General features: G+C 35.8%; 1 protein-coding gene across 4 annotated transcripts in view; it reads left to right on the forward strand.

Annotated features, from left to right (window-relative positions):
* The window catches only part of PTPN3 (protein tyrosine phosphatase non-receptor type 3), a 132562-nt gene extending 126048 nt beyond the window's left edge, over positions 1-6514 (forward strand). For all 4 annotated transcript variants that reach the window (XM_056331933.1, XM_056331934.1, XM_056331936.1 and 1 more), the window contains one exon: positions 3532-6514. In XM_056331933.1, coding sequence (XP_056187908.1) covers positions 3532-3609 — 78 coding nt within the window. In that variant the 3' untranslated portion in view covers positions 3610-6514. The remainder of the gene's footprint in view (positions 1-3531) is intronic.
* The last annotated feature ends 5006 nt before the right edge of the window (positions 6515-11520 follow it).

Below are 11520 nucleotides of genomic sequence, written 5' to 3' on the forward strand. Positions count from 1 at the left end.
AAATTGTGCCACAGCTCCACTTTGGAAAAATGAAGGGCAAGAATGAAATTCAGGAAAAGTTGGGTAGTATCAATAACTGAAATATTAAAATCAGTGATTTTAAGATGAAAGTGGGTCAAAGATAATTTGAGATCATGAGGTCAATGTTGCATCAGCTTTGGAAATTAACATACTGACATTAGAGACCAAGGATGAAGGATGGGAGGCTCTACTTTCTTGATTAGAGGCTGGATGACAGAATACTAACTGTGGGTTATCTCAGAGAGCAAAATGCCCTGAGGCAAATGGAAGTAAAGAGACCCACAAAGTCAGCAGTTAAATTGGGCATTTCTGTGTCTCGTTTCAGAAGAAAATGCCTTGGTTTTCACTTGATCAAGAGAAGGAAGAAAGTAACTTGCAAAGACAAATACTATCCATTAACAGGCTAATGACTGCAGGAGCTAGCATTATAACTGACTAGACTTGGGGAGAAGTCCTGTGTTATCAAAGCATATGAAAGTGCCAGCAGTTATGGTTGCTTGTGTGTAGTATTAGAGTGCTCTGTGAGCAGAGATTGTTCATACAGGCTGCTGGCACTCTTCTTTATTGCAGTGTAAGCATGCTGTCTGGAAGTGCGTTGGGGCTGCAGGGTTGAGAAGGGAGTTATCTGAACAGTCCCCTGCCCGTTCCTTGCAGAAATGGAAGCTGAGCTTATGATGAAGGATGTCATGGGATGAGAAACACTAGCCTCAAGTTTAAGGCAGTTGAATGTTGACTTCCAGAGTTGTACGCATCTACGCTCCTCAGTTTCTAAAATGAACTGAGACAATTCAGGCTTAAACTTTCTAGAGGTGGCAGTCTTTTTGAGTCATACGTGAGAATCTTAAGTAAACTTCAGCTTGCCAGAAGGCCAAGTCCCTCCTGTTAAAACAGTAATTGGTTGTAATTGTCCTTGCACTCCACAGTTTGGTGTAACTGAAGAATATGGGGAATAGCAATAAATACACTTAACGATCAGATCCCACGTGTGGAAAACTGAGTATCTAAAATAGGATTCTTTACCTTGCTTGCTGTATTCCACAGTTCACTGTCAGCAGAATCAGGAGAGGGATGATCTGTAGCAGCAATACTGTGAAACCAAATTCACTTGTTATTTCTGAAGTATGCAGATACTGTTGTGAAAAGCCAATGAGCAGAATTGGCATACTGTGCTGTAAATGGGACACAAAAGCAAGCACTCCACTGTGAGAAAACAGAATACCAAAGAGCTGCATGTTAACATTTTGATCTATCCTGAGTTCTCTATTGCATTCCCATGCCTGCATTCCAGCTAGCCCCACTGCTCATATTTGATATTCAGCTTAGGGCTTCTGGGAGAAGCCATTAGGGATTGTTCAGTTGTAATAGCCTTGCCTGAAGCATGCTCCACTGCCCTGTGGGAATTGTGTGTGTGCTGCAATTGTAAGATGATACATATAGCCAGATGCATCTTGCGAGTTAATATCAGACAGGATATACTCAGTAAGAAAGAACGGACTCGTGAGAGCTATTAACTGGTCAGTTTTGTGGCTGCTGTTAATCATGTGAAAGCTGTAGTTTCTCAAAGACCTGTAATTTGGTCATCAGGAACAGCAAAACAAAAGCTTCAACAAAAATAATAAAGCTACAATAAAATTTGTGTAACTCTGTGGCCTTTCATTAAAAAAAAAAAAAAACAAAAAACAAACAACTAACCATTAGGTTCTACTAAAGAGAAATTAGAGGTACTAATCAATACAGAAAGCAATGCTTTAGGACATACATAATGGAACTAGCCATCAGCTGAGTGAGCAGTAAGAATATATGCAACAGATAAGAGCAGAGAAAACAAGTAGTCAGAGTCTCTGAGTCAGGAAGCAGCGCTGAAGTGCTTATTCTTATTTGTTCAGTAACATGATCACACAAGTTAACAAGGCATTGAACAGGGAGCTAAATATCACACTTGGGTTGTTCAGGCAGTAGAAATCTGCAAATGACAATAACAATGAAGAGAAAGTCAAGGTAATTAAGAAATAAAGACAAAAGAACAGAATGATACTGAAGGTGGGAGTAATTGACTGAAAAGTTTTTTAAAAAAAAAAAAAGCAGGAAAATCAAGATGCAGAAAAATAATTTCCATCCCCCAGTTTTCCTTAAGTATTGCAGGTTATGGACAAGAATAACATTTCTAACTGCTAGTATTTAAGTGTAACATAAGGTCCTTTACAGTACTAGCCTTATCTTTTAGCCCTGTCCTTTGGGGGATATTGGAGGAATGTTTCCAGATGCTCCTGAAGAGTTGATGGGAGCTGACATGCAAGGGCAGCTGAGGGAACATTTCAAAGATGTAAAAAGGGATCTAGAAAATGTGAATCTGCGCTCCTGTGAATATAGGACATGGAGCTTGGGATAAAGGTGTTCATTTTGGGGTTTTCACAATGGTGGAAAATACTTCGGGAGGAGAGGTATGCTTTGATCTTTCTGAGTTCTTTTAAATTTCCATCATCTAGCATTCTCAGGACTGTGTTAGTCATAAAAATTTATTCAGGCTATGTGGATTTTTAGTTCTGCATTAGCCCTATTGCTAATGTCTCCTTGTATCACTTTTCAGAAAGAACCTCACAAGCTAATTGCTTTTAATAAATAGGTACATCACAAGATCATGGAAGAAATAGTCTTTGCAATAGTGTAACTCAGGCAAGAAATACTAATCTAATTTGTGAAGACTTCATAAGCACCAAATGAGCTCAAAGCGTTGGGTGACAGAAGAATTCATGTGGCTGCTACTCTTCAAAAATACTCATTCCAATGGTTTTGATCCCACTTTGTTACAAAAGGAGATGTGTGGTTTCATCAGAAATTGGAAATAAAGTGACTCCATCTTCTGTTATAGTGTAGGTGGTTTGGAGAAAAAAAAAAAAGGTTTTATCAAGGCAGTTGGACCTATATATCCTATATGGTAACTTCAAATGTATCTTGGGTCACGTAAGTGTGCCCAATAATGTGTAACTGTAGGATTGGCAAGGTTAGAATACTTGTAATAATGAGATAACTACAAAAAAACAGATAGCGTGTATAAAGAACATAAATAACAGACTAGTCATTTATGTTATAATCAGATAATAATGTAACTTGTAATAATGAGATAACTACAAAAAAACAGATAGCGTGTATAAAGAACATAACTAGTCTTAGTCTGTTATTTAAACTTAGTCAGAAGAATCATGTAAATTTGCATAGCTTTTAAAATAAATCCTATTCCCTGGAATTTAAGCATGTGTTCTTTTAAATTTGGGGATGTGTTTTCCTTGGTGTGAGATTTTTTAATGCTTGTCCTTCAAAGAAGAGTAAATGTTACCTTTGTTTACTGTGAACATAGCCAGCAGAGCTGGATTTTCTCCTTCCACCTCTGCATCTCCTTTCGTGTCATTGAATAGAAAGTAGTGAGACTGTTAGTCCTGTTGAATACTACCGTATAATCAGGAGTTTAAATAATCATCCATAAATGTTGTTCGTTTTTTCTTTCTTACACAGAGTCAGTACAAATTTGTTTGTGAAGCTATTCTTCGTGTTTACAAAGAAGGATTGGTTCGACCACTGGAATCCAGTTAGCACAGCAGTGAAGGATGAATTCTTTCCCCCCCCCTAAAAAGACTGCTCTTTAAATAAAACAAGGGCTTGTTTCTGAAAGCAACTAGAATGGACTAGAAGCCCATGAAAAGGCAGATGAGCACATTTGAACTGTGGCACTTTAAATTTCCCAAGAAGATTGCTAAATCATGTACAGTATGATGAAATCATGTAGATAAATATGAGAGCAATTGTGTGTAATATGCTTTATTCACATAGACAGCCATAAACAATCATGGAAACCTTAATACATCTTTTACTGCCTTAAAACACCCTTCAGTCTGGAAGTTACAAACACCCTTGTGTCCTTTGAAATAGCAAAAAGAAGACTCATAGTATTGAAATGATTCAGCTTAAGAAGGTATTTGGTATCTTGGTATGGAAGTTTATTGAAGGTGAATATTTGTAACTTTCTTATTGGGACACTAAATATTCGTGGAAATGAAACCTTGACTTCTAAAAGACCGATGAAGAGCTTTAAAGGCTAATGCATAGCTACTGTACATTAAAAGCTGGAGAAATTAAGTATTCAGTTACCATAAATCTATTAGCAACTATGCCAGCTGTTGTAAGATGCTTCTTAGAAATCACATCGACTGTATGTGACATGCAAAATAATGCTGCATTTAAGCATTTATGCAGATGGTACAGTCTACATCTTCTGTTGATCTACTTTCTTTGCAACTTGCCCTTTTAACAGTGACCTACTTCTTAACGGTTTTAGTTATTGTACTCCTTTTCTTCTGTTTCTGCTGTCTATCTCCTTTATACTTGTTTTTCACTGCTGTTTCCGTATGTGGACTGAAAAAGTTTTTAACTTAAAATGAGTTTTAATTCTGTCACCTTTGTTTCCATGTGTATTTATGAGTTCTCAGATGTAAATGTGGATAAATGTTGCACGCAACTACTAGGCTTTTTGACTTACTGTATATGCAAAGTAGTCTAATCCAATACTGGAAGAAAAATTACTACTGAACCCATCAAATATGTTGCTGCTAATTCAAGGTGTGAAGCTTACAAGGGCACAGATGTTGCTAGTGTTCAGATGGTGGTAAAATGTTGACTTGCTGCCCTTCAGCAAAAACTGCTCTTATCCAGTGAAATGCAATTCCTTTTGCAAGAGTTCTGCGGGTTTACTGTGTTTCTTGCTTTCTGGAAATGCAGCTAAATTCATATGAAGATTTACATGGAAAGAGAGAATGAATTTGTACATTGATGAATAATTCACCCTAAGGTACACTGGTCTCCATTTCATTTCAAATGGGAGAATTGGACTTTCTGGACAATATAACCACATTTGTACGATGTTAATTTATTTTGTGTGTGTTTTTTTGATTACCCTGACATTCATTTTTGAATAGTGTTTCAGAAAAAATATTCTAAGAGAATGTTTAAAATTCTGTTATTTAGAAGATTAGACCTAAATAAGGAAAAAAAAATTATGGGGCATATTAGCTAGATGTTTATATGTGTATAAAAGAGAAAATTAGATAATTTTCTTTTTAGAGATATATATACACACACATATTCAGATATATTTTAGAGTTACGGTTTGTATTATGGATATTATGATTTATATCTGGCGTTTCATTATAGAAACTGCCACAGCTGTACAATATGCATCTCTCATGTTACCAGAAGGTTATGGTTTTTTTTCCCTAGGAGACAGCTGAAAAGTGAATGTAGGGTATGCTAAATTGCTGACTTGTCTTCTATAGGCTTGGTCCTTTCTTCAAGATTACATTATTAGATATAGGTAAAGAAGATACCTGGTTACTATTTATTGATAAAAAGAGTTTTAGTTGGAACATGCAGCATAATTGGCAACATGGAAAGCTTCTTGGCTTTGTTAGGTTGAAGGGTGAATAAGTTTGTGCTCATTCTTATGTACTGCATTCCAGATTTCACTTGCACTGAAGTTTTTGTAATACTTTGGATCATTATCCTCTTGCTTGATTATCTGGGCACAGATTGGAAGACAAGAGACCATAACTCTGGTTCACTCTTAACTTGCTAAACTGCATCAGGTCGTTCAATCTGTCTGTGGCTCTAAATGTAAAATGATACTGCACATGCACATGCTGCTCAGGAAGCTTTTTGGAAAAATGCACGTGGAAAAATTTTGTGCAAGTGCAGGCTTCCTGCTGCTATTTAAGAGAGTACTGAGCAGTGAGAAAACCTAGTGGCTCTTTCCCATGTGAGGAGTTGTGGGCACTAAAGAATCTGTGCCTGCTGGGTAGTTAACAAAAGCCTCCCTTTTGTTATGTGTGTGTACCTTTCTGTTAAAACATTTTTTTTTTTTCCTTTCTTTTTTTCCCCCCTAAAGTTTTGTTGTGCCCTGGTCTCAAAGTCATCCCTTGTAGTTGGCATGACTTGCAATTACTAGTTTGTCAGGAAGTGAAAAAGGCAAGGAGGAAAACCCCAAGAAAATAAATAGTAGGAAAATATTTAGAGTATTTCTTTGTGACATCTGTTTTTTTCGTGGAAGTATTTGATTAAACTTACAATTTATTTGTGTTCAAAGTTATTGCTGTATTCCTGTTGCTATTTATGTTTCTTCATGTTGAATATGTATTTACCCAAACACTGTAAATTTATTCCTTATATAACTCCAGTCTCAAGATACATGGTATAGCCTTGACTTAAATTAGTCTGTCTGTGTGTAAATGATGATGGTTGTATTGTGACAACAAATGCTGCTCTTGTTCTGGAAAACTTAAATGGCTTCAGTAATATCATTCACGAATTCTTACTTGGGTTTTAATAATTTGTTTGAAATTGTTGGCTGCTGAGAGACTACTCAAAACTATAAAAATAGTAATCTCTGTAATATTTGATTATTTTTTTTAAACCATAGAGCAAATATTAACTACGCAAGTATCTTGTACATTGTGTCCATCTTTATTTCAGTCTTGCTGGGTTTTGCACATGTACCTGTAGGGTCCATAGGGGAGAATGAAGGGGTTTTGTCTTCTCTCTGTAGTGTGTGATGACTTTGCACTGAATTATATATGCCTTAGACCTGATCTTGCAATGAAAGCATAGTTATGAACACATAGTCTTAATGCTGGCTTTTGTTTCCACAAAGTTAGGAAATTAAAAAGACACAGAGTTGACTGAATTTGGGAGTGGGGGTGGGGTTGGGGGTGGTAGGAGTTAAAACTCCAAACTCCTAACACAGAATTAGTAACTGTCAATCAATTGACAAATAGCAGAAAATGCTGTGAAGTCAAGTTTCTGTGTAACCTTCATAAATAGTTTTAACCTCGATTTTGCCTTTTTGTGTGATCATGACAATAAGTATCTAAAATGTCTAGCATGGGCGATGGATGAAGAGGGAGTAATAAGCCTTTGAGATTTTCATCACTGTGAAATACACTAACATTTATTCTTCAGAATTAACCAGATTTTAACTAAGTAGCTTTATATTTGATACAGAAGTAACTATAATGCCTATTCAGTCTCTTCAGAAATATCACAGGGGAACACTTCTGAGAACAGAGGTGGGAGGGACAGATCTTACCATGTATTGAAAATAAGAAAAATGGTGCCATAAACCATGAATGCCTTTTGTGTAACAGGATGTATGAAATACGAATCATTAAAATACAACCAAACCTTGAATACAGGTGGTGTTTTGGAAAAAAAAATAATTTTGTAATCCAGGGTTTTTCTTTCGATAATCCTGTCTTTTAGGTGTTGGTACTAAATTATATGCAATCAAAATGTACCTAAGAATTCAGCAATAGTTCTTAAAATACACTCGGGTTTTGTAACAGTTGGTTCTCTTTTTTTTCCTCCTCCTTTTTTCCACTATGCAATACTTGGTTAAATAAATATATAAATATGTATATCTTTCAAAAGAACTGTAGATCTGAAATACCTATCAAACTATGCATTTTCTTTATTACAAGCATATGATACTGTTTTACAACATAAGTTCTTCCCTGTAGATAGTGTTCTTAAATGTCAGACTAAATGCATAAATGGTCCAGTGACTGAAAACGTTGAAAATAGACATGCATGGTTCATGCTCAATAAATCAAAATTTAAACGTAGTTATTTCAGTGAGAATGGATTTATTCTCATATCTTGAAATGTAGCATTTAAGTACAAGTTTATTTCACTCCTTCACATAAAGCCTTTCCAGAAGGAACATGCGCTAGGAGATGTTTGTATTTCAATTGGTAACCTGCAATTAGTCTACTTGGTTAAAAACATTTATTAATTGAAACTATATAGAAGATAAAACTGTGTCATGAAATACTTTGTTCAGAGGCAGTTGATAGCCAAGTGAATGATTAATTAATTACATAAAACATAATATTTGGGTTGAATGGATTCTCTTGCATTTAAGTTCTGACACTGATAGTGTTAAGCCATCTCAGATGACTGTTTCAACGATAGTATTATGTGAACAGTTTGAATAGGCAATCTAATGCAGTGTATGATTTAGTTTTAGTGTACTTTGACATGTTTAATGTTCTATTTGTTCAGCTTCAAACAGCGGTACCCACAATCACTGAAATTTGTGGTCTTACAAAAAGAGAAAGGAAGTTTCTCTGAATGAAAAGGAAGGAGTAGCACATGATATTGATAGATCTAACCATTTTCCAGCTCAGACTAACCCTGTGATAGCAGCGGTCTGATTTGGTCACTGATATGTTGAGCAGTTGTTGAAGGCGAAGAATATCATGGAAAAAGATTGAACAGTTGACAGTGCTTGTTTAGTCTTGGCTGTAGTTAAGAAACCAGTAACTGTTGTCTGTCTTCTCCCCGCACCACCCTTCACCCCCAAAAGACAAATTCATCTCAAGAGGTAGCTTAGGGAATGGGAAGTAGGATGTGCCTTTAGTGACTCTCCTAATTTTGTTGCAGACTGCTTGGATAAGAGTCTTAGATTATGTGTTATTTTGAGCTTAGCTGCAGGTTTTGAATCTTAGATGAAATGCTTATTTAATATATTAAAGCATTAATTTTAATAGACACTAGTGAAACACTTCAGTTTACTGTTAGTTGCGTAGCTTCTGTTTTCTTGCCTTTCATGATGTCCTTTCTTGACTTGTCGTTGTTTTACCTTATAAAAACACGTTGAGGTTTCCCACAGCTGTAAATCTGGCTTTGTCATAGACAGGCGAGGTGATGTCGCTGTTGCTTAAGACAGGATGCTACTTACACCTGAAGGTGCAATGTGGTGGTCAGACCAGCCTGAACTGAGCTTCTTTCTGAGGAATTTAAACAGTGCTGCTAACAGTGGTAAATGTCATAAAGATATTTTGAAAAAGTATGTAGGAAATGCTTTGTTCAGGGCAGATAAGACCTGGCTTTTATTTTCAAAAAGTAATAATTTGCGTGGATGAAAATGTTTTTAACAGATAAGGTAGGGGTTGGAAATGCATGATTTTTTTTCCCTTTGCAGAACACTTTTTGTATGTTTCAAAATGCATCAGTTCTCTTGGAGCAGTATCTTTAGTAAATAATTTTAGTAAAGAAATCCCCCACTGTTGGTGGGATTGTAAGTTGGACTTTTTCCTCGTTTACTGCTTTGTGCTTTTATATTAAACAAAACTGGAATTTTTTCCCTCTAAAAATTTTGTCTGTTTTCATTTGGTGTCCCTTTCTGAGACGTAAATGGAACCTGAATTTGACTAGCTAACTAGTGAGACTGCCACACATACTAAGAGGGAACACATGTTTTTCTAGATCTATAAATCCGTTACCTAACATCAGTTACCGACTGAAACCAGTGTAGCACCGTATTTGTCAGCCTTTTCCAGAATAACAGTTTTGTAAATAGGAAGTCTTCGGACCTTGCTCTCCCAAGCGTCAGGAAGTCTTCTTGTATTAAGCTACAACTGACGCTTTAAAAAAAACCAAACAAACGTTAAAATCTGAATCTTCAAGTAAGGAAGGACTGTTTACCAAAATCTATACAAAACACATATACCTTTTATGAGGAAAAATAGTTTCTCTGTAAAAAAAGCAAGCTGTAGGTGCTTCTTACGTAGTCATAAACCAAACTAGCTCTCAACTAATAAGCAGTATGGCCACTAAAGCACAGAAAAGTCAACGCTGACCTGATTGCCCAGTTAATTTCTCAACCTTTTTATGAAGGGTTGGTTGCAATCCTGCTTCGTAAGTCCTTGCTGCAGACTGGAAGGAGAAGGGTGTTCCTTCCTTAGGGAAGAGACTGAAAGCCCGCTCAGTAAATCAGCAGTCGATACTGACCTTAGTGGGGTTGTGCTTGTATTCTTTAACCTGAGCAGTGCAGTTTAAAGTTAGATCAGGTGTATCTATATGAGTTTGCAAGAGCATTGAAGCCCTGCATTAATTCCAGAAGAAAAAGCTCAGACCAGCAGTGTTAATTTGTTAATTTCTGTGGGCTTCGTTTTGTTCATTTAAGCAACAGGTTAGCATGGCAGCAGTTGTTATCCTTGATTAGTGCCCTTCTGAAACAGAGCTTTGCATACATGAATGAAAACTTGGTATAACTGTTGCTTCCCTAGATTTTAAATTACTGTCTGTAGAAATTAGATGGAGAATTCGTATATGTGCTCAAAGGTAACTGTATTTCAAATCCTAATTTTCAAAATAAATGACAAGTATCAATGCCTATATTCCAGTGACCTGTGCAGCGAGTCCTAAACATAATTTATTTAGGTTTTCACACTTCATTGTGTAACCTTAATAGAGAGATACAAGATAAATAATGGGGACAGTCTTATCAAGGCTTTGAAAATCTGCCAGGCATTCATAGTAACAAATGATGTATTGGTGAAAATTGACCTTTGTTACAACTGATAGGGAAATGTTGCTTAATAGTACTGGAATAAATTGTATAACAGCTGGGAAAGACAAGGTTTAGTTTTGGGTTTTTTTTTTCCAGGTTTTGCAAAAGATTACACTATTCTAGTCACTACATTTATATTTTCTGTTAGTGTTTTTGGTAGAGATATAGAAAAACCTTGGAAGATAATATCCTTTCAGTGACTCTGGCTGTATGTGTTTTTGTTGGATTTTTTTTTTCATGGTTGTTTCTGTAGCATTCTATAGTTTCTTCTTCAGAGATTTTAGGTGCCAGTGCATTAAAGAAATAATGTATTTGATGTGTTTGGAAGGTAAGGAAAGAGTTTATTTTGTATCCTAAGCTGTACTTTTCTTTTAAATCATTTGAAATGTAAATTCATGTTGATACTACAAAGCTTAATTTATTGTTTAAAAACTTAGACACATCTTGAAATGAATGTATCATTTTTCTTTTTTATTTTTATAGGAATAAAATATATTGGTTAATGTTTTCAGTATCATTTTCTTGGGGTTTGGAACTGTTTTGAAAAACAATATTATAGCCACCATTTTATGCTTATTGGTTATCTGGCTAATTGTGAAATAAAGCGCTTTTGACTATATGGTTTTACTGTGGCTTTTTTTCAAGAAAAAAAAATGAGTAGCATTAAAAAGTTGCAGACCTTTTTAATCCCTTAAATTCAGGCTGCAGCCATTTGATTTTTTTTTTTTTTTTTTTTTTTATCTAAGCAAGCAAACATATATGGAAAGTGTGTGCTCCATATAGATACAGTGTGTAATCTTTCATAAATAGCTTGCTGGAGAAGTGAAGCAACAAAGCCACAAATTCCGGGGAATATTTCACTTGCAACAATTTTTTATAAAATAGGGTTGTCTTAATTAATTAGACCTATAAACCTTCCTATTCATGTCACACAAGGCCACATAAACAACTGAGTGCAGATTTTCTTTTTTGTTACTATGTATAATACGTGCAGAGTACCCTTCCTTTTGGGATTTCCCATGTCCTGATGGTGCTCCCCAGAGGTGTCTGAGTAGTCCTATCTCCTACACTCTCTGTTGCTCCAGGGTGGTTGTCAGTTTTTC

Source organism: Falco biarmicus, chromosome 3, assembly GCF_023638135.1.
Source record: "Falco biarmicus isolate bFalBia1 chromosome 3, bFalBia1.pri, whole genome shotgun sequence".
Classification (NCBI taxonomy): Eukaryota; Metazoa; Chordata; class Aves; order Falconiformes; family Falconidae; genus Falco; species Falco biarmicus.